The 21,110-nt window shown below is 33.0% G+C and overlaps 3 protein-coding genes across 3 annotated transcripts; 2 read left to right on the top strand and 1 right to left on the bottom strand.

Annotated features, from left to right (window-relative positions):
* TRIADDRAFT_63738 (expressed hypothetical protein) lies at positions 1-951 on the bottom strand (the record flags this gene model as incomplete). The annotated part of the gene is made up of 2 exons (XM_002110341.1): positions 1-405; positions 634-951. The coding sequence occupies 2 exons, from the start codon at positions 949-951 to the stop codon at positions 223-225; spliced, it is 501 nt and encodes a 166-aa protein (XP_002110377.1). The 3' UTR covers positions 1-222.
* A 4,024-nt stretch (positions 952-4,975) lies between these two features.
* TRIADDRAFT_22177 (uncharacterized protein) lies at positions 4,976-6,209 on the top strand (the record flags this gene model as incomplete). The annotated part of the gene is made up of 2 exons (XM_002110858.1): positions 4,976-5,281; positions 6,033-6,209. 2 exons carry the CDS (start codon positions 4,976-4,978, stop codon positions 6,207-6,209), a joined length of 483 nt encoding a protein of 160 aa, XP_002110894.1.
* Positions 6,210-15,418: 9,209 nt separating this feature from the next.
* Positions 15,419-20,356, top strand: TRIADDRAFT_22947 (uncharacterized protein; the record flags this gene model as incomplete). Its single annotated transcript, XM_002110857.1, has 13 exons — positions 15,419-15,499; positions 15,718-15,742; positions 15,853-15,962; positions 16,170-16,267; positions 16,468-16,495; positions 17,649-17,797; positions 17,927-18,005; positions 18,456-18,574; positions 18,647-18,896; positions 19,066-19,128; positions 19,284-19,344; positions 19,883-19,973; positions 20,245-20,356. Coding segments are annotated over 13 exons (1,266 nt in total), but the record flags the coding sequence as incomplete, so codon positions are not given.
* Positions 20,357-21,110: the final 754 nt, after the last annotated feature.

Below are 21,110 nucleotides of genomic sequence, written 5' to 3'. Positions count from 1 at the left end.
TTACTAGCAACATCTTGCTGATATTAAAACTGTTAAGTGACAAACATAATGAGAAATTGCAAAACATGATCACAACATGACTTTCTCACTATATTCATTACGGTACTATACTATACGTATAAAGCTAAACCACTATACACCCAATAAAGATTTAATGTACTACTGTCTAACAGAGAACAAAAATAGTGCATGTGTAATTTGAGAAAATTAACAGTCTACTGTCTAGTCTTCCTTGATTGATGGAGTGTTTCGATTCAAGTACCACATAGAAAAGTTTAGTAGGCTAGCAAAGGAAACCCAACCAAGGTAAGGCCACATTAGTTTTCCAGCGGTTGCATTAATTGGAGTAAATAAATGGATGCAGTATACAATCGATGCCCACGTAGCTACAATATCAATGCCAGCCTTAATAAAATATAATAACCGTTATATCCGGTAGATAGATGATGAAATGATTATCGTACATCATTTATTTAATGCTAAAGCTTTTGTTCAGTTCAAAATTCTTGACTATAGCTATCATTACTGATGATGTTAAGGTTCAACGGTAAAGAATTAAAGTATGCATGGATTGCTTCACGTTGTCAAAGTAGCGATATAATTAATTATTGTTTTACATTATTGCAAACTTACAAGTCCCATTCTCTTAGCTCCAAAAAATAATGGTGTCCAGATGCCGTTGAATACAAGATTAAGTTCATAAGCCTGTAGGGCTTTTAACGCTGGTCCCTCGAAGCCACCACCATCACGCCAAACTAGGTAGGATGCATAACCCATGCCAGCATATAACAGTGTCCACATAGGTCCAAATATCCAATTGGGCGGTGTAAAAGATGGCTTACGAATATGCTTGTACCAAGTATTAATGGACTTCTTGGTAAAATAAGACCCTAAAAAGCCAACGGTTTCGGGTATAGCGATTGCTAGAACGATCTTTTTCCAGTCCGACATGCTATTAAACATTTTATACTTATTAGAACTTTTGAAAGTCATACCTTACAATGTGCATCGTCATTGTATTACGACGAATATATGCATTGTATGTAAAATTACAGGACATTTAAGTTACAATTATTACCAGTGTCAACAAATAACATTATCTGCGAAGAATGAATTCCCAAATTTGGAATAATTATAATTTTTACCAGATTGAATTATTTGCATGCATTTAAGTTACAACATTCTGAGCATCAGATACTATCAATATCTTTGTTAAAAAGTATATACATGAAAAGTACTGTCAAGGTCTACTGCGGTCATGAAAATTAGCAAGTAGATCTCCTTTCAGAATAGCTGTAAAGCAGCAACATGGTGCTTGCAGAAAGGGTAAAAATTTGATCGCAATTATGGGAAGAAATAGATACTATACTGCCTGTATATAGCTTCCATATCCTATTTACTACTTTCATAATAACAAAATACCAGTATATGTAAGTATTTGGATCGTAGTTTACGGTTATTATACGAAGCACGCTAATCTTTCAACCAACGAATTTGGTTGGCGAGTATGCAGTATACTGTACATCGAACATTTTTTCTACTTGTAACTAATACTGCAGTCTATTGCAGATAGAGTAAATGACGGCCAATTTTCCTATTTTTCCGTCTTTTGATATTTAACGATATTTCTTATTTCTACAGTATATATAATGCTTATGAGTTTGGTTAATAAGAGATATGGTAAACCATATTTATACTTATAAATACTGTCGCAGTCTAGTATAGATACTACATATGGAGAAGAAACTTTTCTTCTATCCCTCTCACTTAACTCACTTTTAATAAAATACAAACATTCAAATCGATTCCAGTGAGATCAGATCGCATTTATCCACTTATTTAAGAGCGTATCATTGCATTGGTGAGCATAATCCATACATTCTAAATTGTTGAATTTTGCGTTTGAACACCGGGATAAAATGGCCCAGCCAGCTATTGAACACTACTTTAACTAGTGAAACGGAATGGCTTATACGAACTAGGCTAAGCTGTGTATCCAATATCGGCAGACATTTCTCCTCTGGCTGTAGAAGAACTGATTTGCCTTTTAAATTAAATTGATGAGTGATGATTTATGATACTGTAGTGCTGTACTGCAAAAATATCGCCACTGTAACATACAGAAAGAGTACACATGTGCGTCTATCATGATCCGCAGTAAGGGTAAAATGGAATGATTGTACGTTAACACTAGCCTGTGTATAAATGTACTGTGTTGTAGCTTCCTGTTTCGTCTCTATTATAATTATTATAAGGGACTAAGGGAGTATGGAGCCAGTATCCAATATGGGCGTAATAGACGCTATTACTCCACTGGATTTCTAGTCATTTGCATAATTTGTTTTACGTACTTTGCAATTTTTAAAGTATGCAAGTACGCGAGCACCGGCATTAATCCGATAATTCTACCGGCCTATTACCCATTTAATTAATCAATAGTGGTCGATCTTGCGGCATTCAGCATAACTAAAAGTGTAGACACTTTCAATTTTATAGCAATCCCTTGTACTTAATACTGTGTTCAATCATGGCAGCCTGGATCATCCAAGCTAGGATCCGTAATCCATTTGATTGTTTGATTTCAAGGAATTGTAATTTATTAATATGAAGAAGCGATTATGCAAATTGTCGATGAGAACATAAGAAGTGGAAAATGCACTGATTGACTGAATATTTTTTTATCTTTACCTTATTTTTGTCACTTCCTACAAGGTTGGTTTCTGCTGCGTGAAATCTAATAAGCAACAGAGACGAAATTGATATTAACGAGATGGGACGATAACCTGAATAATTTGTCCATTGCTGCAACAGGAACGTGGTTAAAATTACGCCAAGTGCAACTAGAAATAATGCCATCATCAAATCATGCTGTGCTACTCCTTTGCAGATGTTCTACAGTAGATTGATTTCTTCTAAAGCAGTATAACAAGCTTCAATAGTCTTCCATGATCATCTGCAGAAAACGAGTTAATCCTCAATGGATTCAACGGAGCGCTTTCTGAACATCAAGAAATGCAAGAGATTTGATTCCACCTGAAACAAACAAAATCTCTTTGCCTACAATTGATTGCATATTCTTTCCGTTAACTCTGGCTACCTACCGTTGAATTACTTTTCGATTTTCTTCAATGAATTGATCCTAAGGTAGGAATCCTCCAGTGATTTCGTCTTGACAAAACTGGGCTCAGAAAGTTGCGTCAAGAAAGGTCTACGGTAGTCTACCACTCCACTGGGGAACACTTGCTATTGATGCAAGGGGTCACAGTGACGTCATCAATAGGGTCAAGCGTCAACTCCTATAGCGTCAGGGGTCCCCTTCCTAGCAGCTTTTTGTATAGGCTTCAATGGGGTCAAGCGTTAACTCGATCGTGTACTTTACCGTCACCGGTCTCCTTCAGAGGACCTTTTGTAAAGGCTTCATTGTATTGGACATTTGGACTACTCGCTTTATTACGTCATCGAGTTGCTAGGAGATTTGAACATGTTCATACTGTACAGTACACAGCACATGCTTACTATGGGGGCTTATTACTGAAGGAGAGACAAATCCTGATTGTACTGTACAGTGCCAGCCCTATGAGACACCATAGTGTTTTTTCCTAATAATATGAACATTGAACAGTTGAGAACACTTTTTTCAGTGTTAACTTGACTTTTGTCAAGTCGCTGCTTTTGTGAAGCTGTGCGAGTGTCGTGTAGTGTAATTTTGCAGTGTACAGTACAGTACAGTACCGTACAGTACAGTGTACACACACTATACTGTACAGTATGTACTGTAGTCTAGTGGTATGGATCGATTTGGATCCCTTCAATTTTCTCTATAGCAAAAGCTGTTCAAATTGAAATTTCTTGCAAATTTTGGTGATCAAGATTTTTTACATTCGTGTCATGTAGATGGTTAAAGTCGATTTCGTTTTAACTCAGGGAAGAAGTTGAGTTCTTGATAGTTGTAATTAAGAAGGGTTCACGTTCTAAGAAATTTCAATTTTAACAGCTTCTAGTCTGCTACCGTGTACAGTGTACAATACAGTACTCTACTCTACTGTACTGTGTACTGTAATGGTACCCTAATAGAACGATCGATTCCTGGTGTGTAGCCTCTTGATCAGAGTCTCTATAAGACCACTATTACACGGGCGTGGCGAGCCCTCTAAAATGATGGAAAGACGTTCAGCAATGATAGTGTTGCCTTAAATTATATCTTTAAATTGTGAAGAAATGGACTTTCAATTTGCCCTCCAATTCCATGCAGACAGATCAGTGCAACCTTGAGCTATTGGCTCTTGATATTTTGATTACTTTTTACTTTTTATTGCAGTATTCAACACTGGAATTGTATTGCTTTCAAGTTTCGAATACAAACTATGAGTCGCTGTTACATGTACGGTCACTTCAACCATTTTGCATGCCACGTCGTAATACCACTAGAGTCTGTACTCTACAGTACAATATACTGTAACTTACAGTACAGAGTACTGCCGTCTACAGCACTTTTTGAAACACATTCCGCTAGTGATTGAATCCAGACGGCTCTTCGAGTACTGCACAGCCGCAGTACTATCTCTCCAACGAGTTACAGACTGATGTACGGACCCCATCAGGTCTGAAGTTCGCAGAACAATATTGACGTCTAAATCGAATGAGGCTTTCCTAAAGCAAGTTGCTTTTAGCAACTCGGAAGACATTCCTACTGACTACAGTAAAAGGTAACAGTGGCTAGAGGTGGAAAGATCTATCGTATTTATTCCCAAGAATTGAGTTTGAGTCTGATTATTCCCTTCAACAATTCTCTGCCTCATCAATCAGCCTTCCATTCCATAAACAATATTATTGTTTAACGCCCTGATTGAACATACCAATCATGGTATTGCAACTAGCAAGCACTTGTTTGTTTTGATTGGAGAACCGTTATTGTTGTGTAGTCATTAAGAGGCTATTTTAAGTTATTAATACTTTACAAAACCATTCAACGGAAATGATTGCAGCTGCTTTAATAGTACTACCGCATTTAAGTGGGATCATTGCTCAATATTTAACAAGGAATCAGAAAAAGGAAATTTATGCATGTGTCAAAAGGCCCAAATGGAATCCATCTTTCTGGATAGCGACCTTAACTTGGGCAGCTTTATACACCTGTATTGGGATTGCATCCTACTTAACTTGGATTGATGGCCAAGGACTACAAGGTGCAGCTAAATTTCCATTATGCATTTATGCACTTATTGTACTCCTCAACCTTTCATGGCAGCTATGTTATTACAATATCCAAAGCTTAACAATGGTAAGGTGATAACACCTTGTAGTAATATCAATGTGAATTATCCTGTTATCCTGTAATCAATTAACGATAACCATAATTATTATGACTGCTTACCCAATTTTTCATCGAATTACATGGACGGCTATACATTAGCTTTACCAGAATATAGAAGTTACAATAGATTGATCTTAATTACAACTCTGTCATGCTGCCTTGTCTTATGATGACATAGAAATTGGAAGTACTCATATCATATAGTTGATACCTTAATTTTCTCCTGGTATCTTGCAAATGGATAACATACAATCAACTTCTATCCAGTTTTAATTGCAGTTATACTTTATTTTACGAATACACAATAAATAATAACAATAATAAGTCTACCTTAATGACAGTAATACGCGTATAGACCATCCTGGCGGTCATAACTAGTATGCAATCAATATGGGCATCGACTAGCAAGAATGCATGAATCGTTTTATAGCTTAAAAACTAATTTTATCGCTGAGTAGTACTTTAGCAATCACGAGTCTTGATAGGCGAAATAACTGAATGGCAGGCAATAGATTAATGCAATAATATTACAGTAATAGTTTTACACCTTATTCTGTGAAAAATCATTGACAATTATATATAGATTTCCCCTTATCTGTTTGCAGAATAATCGTAATATGCAATCTGCACAAGCATAGTCATGTTTATACACAAAAGGTTGCAGATTTAATATCTCAGCTTGATGCTAACTATGTTATTTTCCCATATTCTGCTGTAGGCTGCTTTAAATCTTATAGTCTTAACTGGTGTAAGTGGCTATTGCGCAATTTTATTTCTACCTATCAATGAGATGGCGTTCTATTTGGTACTGCCGTACGTTGTTTGGATTGCTTTCATGAGCTTACTTCATATTACTATTTGGTCCATGAATAGAGTTCGTACAAAACTAGAATGATGGAGACATGTAGTCCATGTACAAATGATTGCCAATATACTGAGCCTATAAATACACTTTTAATCGATGTAATTTTTAAAATGATAAAAAATTAATCAAGGTCCATAGAGTTGAGTTTTCTGCATTTACCTTGATACGTAGTCAAGTTTTACTGCCTGTTTTGCACTTGCTTAAAATGAAATTGTACACTCATTGTAAATGATATAATTCTAAAAGAATGTAACACGTAATTTTACAATTATGTCTTCTCTATTTATCGATACATATAGTCAAATTTTACCTCACCTTCTAGCTTATTACAATTTGGATACCTTTTCTTTGTACTAAATCTCAAAGCTAAGGTAGCATTTTTCTCTTCAAAATGTGCTTGTTTCATCACCATACCAACCATAAGATGCAACAATCGGTTGATGCTATTGGCTAAAGTAAGCTTAATAATGTTATTGTAGAAATTCATAGAATCTCATAGCATCAACGTACTTTCATAACTCGCTTAATATCGAAATACTTTCCAATTTATTAGTCTATCCATTCATTCAATTTCGTTAAATAGTTCCTTACAGCAGGAATATGAATGGCCTGGCCTTTATCGTTATATCGATAGCTTCGTTATTATTATTGGTATCTAAAATATGAATCACAAATCACCATTTGAAAGCTAATCGCATGTTATTTTGGAAACCTATTTTCGCCATAATAGTCTATATTTATAGTAAGTAATTAAATTGATCATTGCTAGAAACTTATTTACATATTTTGAAAATGAAATATAAAATTAAACATCAGCGTAGCATGCCAATGCTTCGCATACCAAATTCCACTAAGAAGACTGTATGCTCACCGCGTGTATTGCATAGTATGCAAAGCTATCCTAACTTTTTAGATTGAAAGCAATAAGACTGATTCATTTTAACCTCAACGTTAATATCTTTGATTTGGCAAATACACGCGTTACCGGATTAATATTCCTGCATTATTTTTTGATACAGCTTTTCCCTTTTATGCCTTAAAATATTTATATGTCAAGATACGTTTGATCGCCGTAAGAATTGGAACATTAAATCAGTTGTATCGTATTCTACTGTTACTTTGTCAGTCTAGATACAGATAGGAAATAGACCGACCTAGATGATAATTTTTTTCATCTACTAGTTAAAGTTGAATATTAAGCGTTCGGGTACATTTGGTTCGTATCCTACATGATTATTTTCTATCCTAAAAGAATGATTGTCACCACTTTAAAGTTTAGAAAGATTAAATTGACACTTTTAGACTCCTGCATATTTTAACACCTACAACAAAACACCAATCCCAATTATTCCATTTCATAGTTATAGACGTTTCTTTTGAACTCGGTCTAGACGCATATACATCCACCGCTACACGAAAATAAATGGAATTGATTCTAAAAGGTAGTATCTCCTCCACATCGTCACATTTTTCAGCGATTATGTCCATTTTAATCTGTACATCTTTTAAATATTAAAGCATAAGATCTCTAAATTCTAAAGCCTTATAATTGATCTGCAATGTATTCGCTGGTTATTCATCACTGCATACTTCTTTCAAAATATTTTAAACCCCTGTATCTACGGTTAAGTACAAGCAACACTTATTCGTACAGAATTGCATTATGTCTGCCTTTCTTATACCGGCTAGATACAACTGCCTCAAAATTAATGCCTTCTGATGAAGGCTCTAGGCCGACCAATACCATTTTTCAATATCTGCATCCGTTCAGGATAATCCCATCAATAACTCATAAATCATCCATCAACATTCTGCTCTTGCGGTTGCAACGTATCATGCTACTCTTAAATCTAAAATAACCAGAAGTAGGGTATACTCAAAATTTATAGCTCAATCTTAGCTAACACCAAATTTCTTTCTATCTGCTGAATATCTAGAAAACCTGTATGGATATCTGTGCGAGCTACAATTGATTACTTCACCGACGAATCAGCGAAAGGCAAGCATAACTTACAAAATGACTCTAAGAGTAGATTGATCAAAGCTGTGATTCTGTAAGGCTAGATCGACTTATTCCTAACTTATTCATAGCATTATTGACCGATAATATGTTTATTCCGCAATTCCAGCGATAACACACCTTGTCAAATTATGTTTCATATATTTGGACGAGCGTTATAGCAAATAATAATTATTGTCTATAATTAAATTATGGCTTTTATTTCAGATCACTAGCCTAATTTGTAATTCATAATCATCATTTTGTCATATGCTGAACATATGATGGCCTATTTATACCTCTATTAATTTATTTAATTATTCCTATTCAAGTGTTATGGATAACCGATTCAACACGCAGGTAGTGGATAACTAAAATAGTTATAAGATCAGAGCTATCTTCAGTTTATCAATAGGTATGATTCAGAATTAATAGAGCTAGCGAAATAGCGAATCACCATGAATAAATTATATTTCCCTTTCTGTCATCCCCCTAAATCTACTGCTATTGGCCATTAAAAATATCAAGCATATACTCTATTCATTTAGGTCATGTACTATACTATGGTCTATCGCTGAATATTTGCTATTAAGAATTACTAGCGCTTTGCATCTTTCACTATTTTTAAAAAATAGCTACCGAACCAATTCGCATCAAAATTTACTTCGAATAACAACGTTGTGTTCAAGTAAAGCAAGCTTTCATAATATTGTAATTAAATACTATTATCTTCTAATTTAAAAAATCAAGGCAATTTCTCTAGAAAATTGTCGATAATGAAGGTAACTACGGCCATCAACTATTAACTATGTCAAGACTGCATACTAAAGATACGTTAGATATTACGAGATCAACTCCTAATCTTCACCATGGAACTGTATTGGCCAGTAAAGTCATTGAAGTTGAAGAATCATTACATTTAGCTGCTAGAAATGGAGATACCAAGAAATGCACGGTAATGAAGCGATTACAAACACAAGTATAAAGGAATAAAATTAAATTTGTCGTCCCATCTCTTAGCTTTCATCAGACGGTGATATGTAGCATTGCAGCAATTTCCAGATATAATTTCTTGCAATTTACGAAGAAGGCCCATATTCCGTAAAAATAATTGACTATGATAGGCTAAAAATTACATTTAGATAGCATTCTACATCTAATAGGAGGTCTCGAAATCGATATAAAGGAAGGATTATAGTTTAAAATTGTATCCTGATTTTCCATTTTCAAATCATAAATCAATGCTGATAGCCTACTGATTATTCCATCAGCAATGTAGCATATGTTTCTTTACAAAAGTTCCTCCATGTTATAATCGGTTTAACATAATTTCCTGCTGTTTGAACCTGGAGATTTTCGTCGTTTATGACGAAGAGATTATATTAATTTTGTAAAAAAATAAGCTCACAGAGGATATCAGTATCCTAATAATGATCTCCCTAGCATACATTAGAACTTCTTTCCCAGCATAAATTTGGATAAACCTTTAAAATGCTTGATTAATTTTCATTTCATAACAATTTATACCTTCTTTCTAGAACAGAACAAGTCATTTTATTATTCGATTTCGTTATTATTAATTATAGCTTCTTAGTGTCTTGAGATTAAAGCTGTCGGCTAGGTAGTACGGCAGTTTTAACGACTAGAAATAGTACAATTCAATTCTATAACTTGCCAAACTATCGTACTACTCGAATTATCTATTCCACCTCATATCGAATTTGAATACTATTTACTCCTTCCTAATTCATACATAAAACTTTGTAAACCTGTTTATCGAAAGTCTATTCTTAGCGGTTAAATTCTACCGTTGGGTATCTTTCCGGTTTTGATGAAACTAGTTGCAAGATTAACTGCTACGGATCTTAAGTTACCTCAAGTATATTGTAATGATAAATGATAGACTTTAAACCAATGAAACCTGTAACTTATAGATTAAATCGGTCAGGAAATCTCTCAGTAACTAGCCATATCTCATAAGCAAAATTAGCTGCTACAAAACTTAAGTTACCTCTAGTGGATTTTTAATGATACGTGATATGTTAGCTTCAAAGTAATGATGTTTGCAATCATAGATTGAACAGGTCAGAAATCTTTACGGTAACTAGCTTTATCTCATAGAGTTCTTCTTCCTCTTTTCATGTTTCATCTTCTCTTAATAGTTAGATTGATGCCAATTTTCTCTCAATAAATTTCCAATTAGCATATTAAAGATATTCATATCGTATTAAACTGCAGTCTTTTCACAGCTATTTCGTAAATTTATATCCTCTTCATAACGATTATAATTGCACTAAAAAGGTACTTCTTAATGTTGGCTATTTCATTCAAAAGCATAATTGATCTCGAGTAAATATTCTCCGTGCTAATATGAAGCTAAGCCATTAATTTAATCGTCGTCAATTTTTATCTCCGGCAAGACAAATAAAATAAATTTTAGACGGCATAATTGTGATATCCAACTTATTTCATAGTTCTCTTATCGATGATAGCATTGCAAACAGTAGATACAAAAAGTGGAGATCTTTATCCCATGTTTTGCTAAAGTTGAATTAAATATAGGATTTATAATGGATGTCTAAATCCCTTATATTGTAGTAAATATCTACTTCTCTAAATTGTAATTTATTATCTCGGACGAAAGCGCCTCATATTTTCTGTTCCAATTGGTTATTAATTACCACGGTATTTACTGAAAGACTTTATTTCTATTTCAGAATATATTAAATGCAAGTCAAGGCGGCAAAGCTGTGGATGTTAACTGCAAAGGTACATAGGAAGAGAATTGATCTAACCTTAACCTAATATCAGAGATTTCTAGTAAAAATAATTTTAACGATATTAAGATACTTAATAGTAAGATATCAAATCAATTTTTTTGCTGACCGATCGTAGGAAGGAATAATTACAATCTTGGGTGGACACCACTTCATTTAGCTGCTTATTATGGTCACAACAGTATAATTAAGTTGTTATTACAGGTAGCAAATCTGAGATATAGATATCTCTCAGTCGATCATATCTTTTAACAAAATTATTTTTAAGCTAAAATTTAAGACATGCAATAAATGGTAAAAGGTCTGTTAAGATGTCTACATCTAATCTAACATAGTCTATTGATGATGTAATATTTTAAAATTCAGCATGGAGCTGACGTTAATGCAACTAATGATGTCGGCGATACACCATTACATAAAGCTTGTTACATAGGGCGTAGTGTAAGTAATTAATTCAAGATGGAAATTTAACGTCGGATTTTATTTGTTAATATTTGATTAATACTTTGTCTTAAGATAAGGAAATTTTCACTTTAAATAAAATACATTTGTACTTATTCAGTCTAATGGGATCCAATTATTAATCGGCTTCTACAGGACACTGTCTTACTGTTATTAACAGAAAATGTTAATGTATTTACGATTAATAATGTTGGCGATACTTCTCGGTGTATTGCCAAAACCAGGGAAGTGGAAAAAATATTAGGAGGTAAGCTGATATTCTAGCCGTAAGCATACAAATGCTGTAATATCAGTTAATACTATATTATTTGCTTGGCTATCTATTGGAAGACATGAGGTATGCCTATAAGAATTTAATTTGTAAAAATTGTGATTGATATAGCTGCCGAACGAATTCAAAATAGAAAGAATGAAGAAAAGTTTTTAAATTCCGCTAGAATAGGGGATCTTATAACTATGCAATTGATGGTAATATATGACTAATACTTATCGTACTATTAAATCTGTAATCTAATGAAAATAACGTCGTACTGATTCAAGCTTATTAGATTATAACATTTTAAGCTTCATTTTTGCTTCAGATTTTGATGATCTAAAATGCTTATACAGAATATATTGCAATTGATAAAATAGTCTGGGAAAAATCAAATGCAGCTATAATTGACATAATTATAATCTATTAAATTGTGAATATAAAATGAAATCTAATGTGCTCGCTTATTTCCATGCTTACTTTAAATTCTAACGTTTTGGGAGACGAAAATTCATAAATATTCCATTGGATTTAGTGTACTATGCGTATGCTTATCCTTTCTCTAGATTAAAATCCTTTGAGCCTAAATTTAACATTATTCAATTGCAACCATGACAGCTGCTACATATTTTACCTGATATAGATTGTCCACTAATCTGAAATCGAGAGTTTATTAATGTTATGATTGCCATATCCAATAGGCAGCCCTCGTATTTGACATTTTCTTCCTTTTAATTAGTTTAATGACATCAACTCTCCAAATATCCATTGTACAGATTTACATGGTAATACTGCTCTACACTATGCTGTTCAAAGGTAGAATTATTTTTTTATTTCCAGTATACAATAAATTTATAAATGTAAACTACAAAATTGATTTACTAATTTTCGTCTTGATTATTTATATCATTTCTGATCTTACTTTTAGAAATTATCAGGAAATTGCTAAGCTATTACTGGATAAAGGAATTGATGTCAATATCAGAAATAACTATGGTAAGGCAGACCTTTACATCATTTGCCATTACCATTTTATTAATGAAAAGGATTAACTTGCGATTGAAACATGCAATTTATTCCTGCTCCTATCCATGATTAGATTAAATAGCTTTGAAAGAGTAAAATCATTTGCATGATGCCGTTAAGAAATTAATTTTAGCATTAACATTATAAATAATTTGGCCACTAAATAAACAATCTATTATCATAATGAACCATATTTAGTAGTTTTCCTCTTTATCAAATAAATTGCAGGCCAATATAGCCATGACTTAACCGAAAATATTGAAATATCGCAATTAATAAAATCAAAAACTGCAAAGGTTAGCGATATATTTTATTTTTAACTTTACTGTCGATGTAATCATAATATAGAAAATGAAATCAAACTATCATGAGCTAAAACTGCCTATTATTGTAAATAGATTTCAAAGCGCCAAGCTACAAAATTTGAAGGAGAACTACTAAAAGTAAAAACTGTAACGCTGTTTTAATTTAAGTTATATGAATCTAACGTTAATTGCAGCCCTTGACGATGCAATAATTCAATAATTGATAACTCTATAGTAAAAATGTTAATTATCCTTTTCATTCTATTTATTCCTATCTTTTTAAGACCTAATTTTGCTACTAATGCAATTCTAACTTTAATCACCGATACTCTTAAAATTAGAGATCAAGATTCTTTGGCTGGAAGCTATACTGGGTAGTTTTAGATCATGGAACGCTGTTTTACTATAATAAGAGGTATATTAGTAATTCATACTTTGAAATAGCTCTACTAGCGTGGAACAGATATTTCTGTAATGTAAAAAATTTCAAATTCTGCATCTTATAACGCTATTTTTACCTTTGCACTAAATGATCTTTAAAACTAGAGCGGATGCTGTTTCTGGAGTTAAACGTCAGGGTTATCGATGGCTAAGCCAATCTGTCTTCACGGTAGAACTATAAAATATAGCCAATTTAAATGATAAAGTGAGAAATTAGTAATCGAACAATTTAATTGAATGAAATAATGTTCTAGGTCAGGAAAGATGATGAGTTTTCTTTTCGGATTGACTTCTCTGATGATACATCACAAGTATGGAGTGTTACTCCTGGAGCCAATGGACGAGAATGCCGACGGGTTAGACATTATAAATGTAGCTTTTAACAACTTAAAATACTAGCAAATCTGGAACTGTTAATTCGTGCATATGGAAGTATTTTATAACCTTCATTCTTTGAAGAATTTTAAATGATCATGATGACTGTATTACCGTTAATAGAAATGGCTAAACGCTTTAAGTCATCATCGCGAATATAAAATAGATCAAAAATATCGATTTCATACCAGTGCTGAAAATTCCTTAGCTATGGAGCCATTACAAACGATACAAGATGCATTACAAGTATGAATTTAGGATTCTTATCCCTCCATTAATTAATGTACTATGATTGACTCTATACTTTCATTTATGAGCTTTGCTTACTTCCAAGAATATACGTATTACCGTACTTACTTCTTTATGTCCTGTTGCATAAGATTGAATTTTTACATATTTCCATCGTTAGTACGTTAATTAAGTAATTGAGTATCAATTTATATTGGCTTTCTCATATAAATCTAAATAGCAATTCCCTCAAATTTGTCTGAATGATCTTTTTACTCGGTTGTAATTATTCTAGCACTAGTACTAATTTATATTTAGCGTGGCCACGAATTCCTTATGAAACTCTTTTCCTTATTCTTTATAATTATGCAGACCGCACAAGCCAATGTTAAAATCCTTGAGACTAGAATATCATTTTACGAAAAGAAATCACAAGTTCATCCGGCTCCATATATAGAAGACATAGTAAATCAATCAAGCAAAGTAGAAATCGTCTCGAAAGAATTATGGTCTACATTAGATCATTGCATGAAGATACTTGAGCAGCAATCGAATGTAAAATATGGCAGCAATGATTGAGATTATATCGGACTACTCTGATCAATTATTTCACTGATCTAAATCCCCTTTTGATCGAAATAGGAATTACAGAAGCAAATGAGCAAGGAAATGAAGAAAGATTTAATGATGCAATCAACACTGGAGCAACTCGCTGATGACCAAGAACAACTAGCTAGACAAGCTGCAGAGGTAAATTGAATTTAAATGTTCATATTTCAGCCAGCATATTTTTCTCGTAGAGCTTAATCGATGTTTAAAGCGATCCTGTTTATTATACCGGCTTGAAATACTTAATACCTTGATTTATTGCTGTTACAATCATCTTCATTGCTCTTTCTGAATTGCGATCTAATTAAAACGGCACTTAGCGGCAGGAAATTTTAGAAAATTCTCGCCGAGATAATGGCGAAGAGGAAAACGACGATAGTTTCTACGATGTAAACAGTCATAGTGGGAATGAATCAGACGAAGGTAGGAATCTTTAATTACAAATCTTAAATTAGGAGCAATTGGCGAATATGCAGATATTGCAATTAGACGTTGAATTAGTATCATTAATCTAGTCAGTTGGGGCGGTGGATAGTTAGTAAGGATTCTAAAACTTTTTTGATTCTATGTTTGATATTCTAAGCTGAAAGTGAAGAAATAGGACAAATTATCGAAGCTGATGGCGATATTGTAGTTCGGCAAAATATAAAAATGATGAAAGATTTTAAACCCAGGTACAACTGCCATAAATAATCAATCATTAATTTGAAAATTTTTATTCAAGCTATCTACATTTAATTAATTTTATAACAACCTTATCTATTAATAGAACATCTTTACCAGCTCCAATGATGTCTCGAGAAGATATCACGATTTGGTCTATCTTGAAACATTCCATAGGAAAGGTGAGGAATTTTAATTTTCAAGCTTGGACTATCAAAATCAATAGCTGAGTAGCTTTTATAGTAAATAGCTAATGCTAACAGAGGAATACTATGTCGTAATAAGGAAGTAATGCCATCCTTAACTTAGCTAACATTATGCTGTTAAGAATCGTGAAATTAGCTATATTCGTATACTATCAAATTTTCGGTACTTATTGGATTCTAACGTTTTCCTACAGGATCTATCAAGGATAACAATGCCAGGTTAATTTGCAATTTTTGATTTCATCGATAATTCTATAAGGTTCTTAACGACCAAAATTGGTCCTATATCTTTTGCATGTATATAATCAACTTGCTCATGGACTGTATAGTCTATTTCAACGAGCCTCTATCCTTCTTACAACGACTTGCTGAATACATGGAATATGATCAGCTATTGGATATTGCAGCAGAAAGCCAAGACCCACTCATACGTATTCAAGTAATAACTACAGCAGCTTTTCTTAAATACGCTCTTAATCTCTAGATTAATCTGTTTGTGCATGGATCAAAGATTATTTCATAACTGCTTCATAAAACAAAACAAATTGCTTGCTTACACCCTATTTAATGCGAGAGAAATAGCATTGCGATAGCAATCAACAATTAAATTTATGATTTTCCACTTGCTGTATTCGCACTTTCGCAGTATGTCGCCGCTTTTGCTGTGTCCAGCTCAGCATCTAACTGGAATAGGATTGGTAAACCTTTTAATCCATTACTGGGAGAAACTTATGAGCTAGTAACGTAAGGAAATCTTATACGAGAATTAAATTATCTAAAATTGACCTGATTTAAATTTTAAGATCATACAGTATTTAAAATACGAGAAGCTATTTGGAAATAACTTATTCGTACATGATTTCAAATTTCAATTGATTCGTCTCACCTTGACTTGTTTTACGTGCAAATGATATGTCTCGCATTTATCTTCTCCTTTCTGGCAGGCATCGATTTCAGTTAGTAACTGAGCAGGTAAACTAAAATAAATAAATTTTCAGCTATTTTCCAGGCTGTAACTTGATAATTGTCGTAGATATCATTAAATAGCAAGAATGTGAAAGCCAAATAACTACCGCGATCCTTTTAATGTGCCGGCATGGCCATCTACGCTACTGAAGCGAAATTAATATCCCTAGATTGGCCTCTTATTACAGTACTTTATTTCATAAATAATTCACACGGATAATCAACTAGAATAAATCATCACAGTGGCAGATTTCTCAATATTTTACTTCAGTACCGGAAGTCTAACAGCAACTACTGCAACTGAACCTGCTGATCTAATCGGAATGTTAGCAGTTAATGTTGCTTAAAGAGTGCAGCACTAATGCAATACTGAGTAATTACTTGTATTAAATGTTTCTAAACGACTTAAAGTGTATAATCGTCATGTACTTTATGTTAGCCTTTACCACTATTTGCATATATATAGTAGGCCCAGGTCAGAGATGTATACTTTTCAAACTTAAGTTGTACAAGGCGACCTATGCCATAGTAGCAAATGTAGGTAGATTGGCCTCTGATTTCAATACTTTACTTTATAAATAAGTATTGCATACTTGTATTCTAGTCATCAAGAATAATTCATTGCAGTAGAAGATTCTCATCATTTTATTCCAATGAGTGTAGTAGTCCACTGGCAACTACTGTAACTGAATTTTGTAATCCAACTGGAATATTTGCGGTTAAAGTTGCATAAAAGAGTACAACACTTAGTAATTACTTGTATTAAACGTTTCTAAATGACTGAAGGGTTTAATCACCGTCTATGTTAGCCTTTACAGCTATTTGCAATATATAGTCACAGATCAGAAAATGAATACTTTTCAAATTTTAGTTACGCCACATGTTTCTTTTTCTATTATGGAACATTTCAATTGCCTGTGCTTATAATAGGAAAAGCTTGTAGCTTCTATTGGTTGATATTGATCAAGCTTAAATATCATGATATATACCATATACATATAGCTATTATCTGCTATAAATCACGATTGGTTATGGATATCTATAACGGATTATCACAGAAAGAAACATTAACTTCTCTAAGTGTTGACGGTTTTGCTTGTACTAATGAAGGACATTAAGGATATTGCTAAATTTACAATCCGATGCTTGCCACTCATAGGTTAGCCATCATCCACCTATATCGGCTTTCCACTGTCGCTCTTTGAATAACAACTACAGCCTTAGCCTGTCAGTCCAACCTAAATTGAAATTCTGGGGCAAGGGTGTAGAAGTCATTCCTAAAGGTGTAGCAATTCTGGAATTTCCAAAGTAAGTCAAGCAGGCCGTTTAATCTATATTTAAATTTGGCAATAGTCCTTTAATTAAGTAAAGATACAGAGAAAATCAAACACAGGCCAATAAAGTCTTTTTATTCCTGTGCAATTTAATCCAATATAGACTAGGGGAAATCTATACTTGGTCGCAAGTAACAACTTACATTCACAATGTCATTACCGGCAAACTATGGATCGAACAGGTACAATATCAGCAGCGTCCATCATTTATATGATGTATTCTAAATATTATATAATTCTGAAACGAAACCTTTTCATCAATATGATCATGTTCACCATAACTTCTTTAACGTTTTCTTTATTAAACTCCGTCGCTGTACCATGTCTGGAAGTGATATCTTTATGTGCACATACAACTAATGTTTTAAACAAAATTTTGCTCCTATGAAATTTTTCCGTGCATTTGGTCATCATAGTAGTGATATTAGCGACGATTACTAATGGTTTCGATCACAAACCGAATAAAAATCTAGTATCAGATTATTACTTATTAGCAATCTAGCTCAAGTTATAATATCGCCCATGCACGAGCTCCTTTTCAGGCCTATGTGATGTTACAGTTTCACTACTATCCTAAAGGACTTCCTTCTAGTAACTACTAACACTCTCTTTACATGGGCATCTATTTTTAGTATGGCAATCTCGACGTGATCAATCACACTAATGGCTATAAGTGTAGTATAAACTTTAAGCCAAGTGGCTGGTTTGGAAAAGATCTTAATCGCTTACAAGGCTTTGTCACTGATGCTAAGTAAGCAAAGACAAGAAAAATTTTGTCCATAAATCATTTTAGACCTAATTTTTATATGCTTATGTTTCATAGCAAAGAAAAAGCGTATTCATTAGAGGGGAAGTGGACTGAGGAATTGCATTCTAATTTGCTCAACCCTGCCTTAATCAAAACACGAAAATCTAGTAAAACATCATTGCCAACATCTAAAGATGCTGATGAAGATCTTGAGAATGATGGTAAATCTTCATTGAATCCAAGCCAAAGCACAGCCAATTCCTTAGCAGTTCCATATCAGAATACAAGCAAGACATCTAGTAATAATGATTTGACGGATAAACCTGTTGGAACTTACCAAGAAAATATTCACCTTTGGACAGCGGAACCCAGACCTGCCTGCTCCGAAAAGGCAAGCATTTTTAACTTGAAATTGATGCTAAAAGTAAATTGTAGACTCCTATATAAGATATTATATCTCAAAAATATTAACATTTCTAAATCTCATTTTCAAGATGTATGGTATGACCGCATTTTCGTTTATGCTGAATGAACTAACAACAACGCTTGAGAAATATGTAAGAAAGATTATAATATTAGATGTTCTCAACAAAGCTTGGGCGAGGGCCATATTAACGATGAAATTATGGATGCTTCATTTATGTATTCATTCTTTATGCTATAGAAACCATCAGCTATCATTAAATAATTCGATATTGCATCTTGATTACAGTTACCGAGAACCGATTCAAGATTTAGACCAGACATACGATATCTCGAATTGGGTAGTACAGGTAAAGCAGATTATTTGGTAATTACAGCATGGCCAATAATTAATATATGCAAGCAGAAATTCGTATGCATTAAATTACGTCCAAAACTTGAATTTATATCGCTACTGTGGATAAAGATTAATAAATGTATTAAATCCTTAGTAACGATGATAATTCTCCAATATTCCCGGAGCGTTAAAGTTAATTTGACATGAACTCTGATTTTACTTTGCTAACGTAGAATAAGATTGTGCTTGTCATAGTGCAATCAGCATAACTTTACTTTCCGCTGATGTTATTATACGCAAACAATAATTCATCTAAGTTATGATTATATACCCTATCATTTTCAAAACTTTAGTTCACTCTCAGTTAATAAAATTAATGAAATAGATAAATCTATTTACAATGACTTTAATTTTCCATGGAATAGATATAACGACTGTCTTTCATTAGACCAGATTTGCCTATAAAATGCTTCTTAAAACTCATAATTATATAATCATTACTTGATTGAATAATATTTCACACAACTTATAGCTATCGTGTATTACAATAGATAAGGCAGCTAGTGAAAAACTGAGATTGGAAGAAAAGCAGCGAGCAGCACGTCGAGAACGTGCTAAAAATAAGACTGAATATCAGCCGAAGTAAGCTCATATTATTACAGTTAATAAGATGGAAAAAAATAATTTCTCTTTGCTGTTCGCCGATAAATTAGATTTATCGGGCAATTACATCGAGTAGTGTAGTTACATATTGTTGCCGATATTGTTTAGAATAACTTTAGTGTTATCAACTTTTAACAATTTAATAATTTAATAACTTCCTACTTATGCATCTAAGTACGCTTAAGCAGCAAAATTAGAATCAAGGACGAAATATTAATACGGTTTGTCTAAAACTGATATTTTCTTATAGATGGTTTTATCAAACGACGAATAAGTTTATTGGTGCGCAAGTATGGGAATTTAACGGCAAATATTGGAATGGAGATTACGAAGATTGCCCTCATATTTATGAAGATAAATGAAGTGTTGATTCATTTTATAATATAAATTACTTCTAATAATTTCTCAATGCCTTACATGAAGCAATTGAAGCTTATCACCCTATTCATACTACATTTGTATCTTGATGATTGTGACAGAAGCGAAATATAGTAAGAACTATCAAAGGCTAAACAAATTAATTGTATTATTCTGATTAATTTATAAAAGTTACCGACCTACTAATGAGATACATTTGCCAATATCACTAGTAAAGTTTCATCGTAGTATAAAAAAGGATTCTTGACATACACGTTTATCGGACAAAAGTATCTTCAGTATTTGCAGCTTGTAAAAATGCTAATGGTTAATGATAGTGTAGCATGAAGGTATAGTATAGATCGCAATTAGTGTCCAGTAATTCTTTTATGAAACTCACTATCAATATGTAGTATGATTCAAAAGGTGAATAGTGCAAGCTTTATCTCAAGTATAGCTATCTTGAATCACTGCCAAGTGTTGAAGATGCAATAAATATCTAATAAATTTCACATATTTCAGTATGCTGAAGATATGAATCGGATATGTTAGTAAAACTTCATCCTTAAATACAATTATCCTTCTTTTTATAAATTCTAAAGATTTCATACATACCATAATAAGATTTTCCTGCATTAATCAAGACAAAAAGTAAATTTGTTGAAAGTTACATAGAATCGTTTACTAATTCTGGAGCAAGTTTTGCAAGTATTGATAATTTTTTATTGCATTGGTGGATAATAAGCTAAGTAAAGACCA

The sequence above is a fragment of the Trichoplax adhaerens genome, genomic scaffold, assembly GCF_000150275.1.
Source record: "Trichoplax adhaerens TRIADscaffold_3 genomic scaffold, whole genome shotgun sequence".
Taxonomy (NCBI): Eukaryota; Metazoa; Placozoa; class Uniplacotomia; order Trichoplacea; family Trichoplacidae; genus Trichoplax; species Trichoplax adhaerens.
The sequence above is the reverse complement of the archived record's forward strand: the minus strand, read 5'-3'. Positions and strand labels throughout refer to the sequence as shown.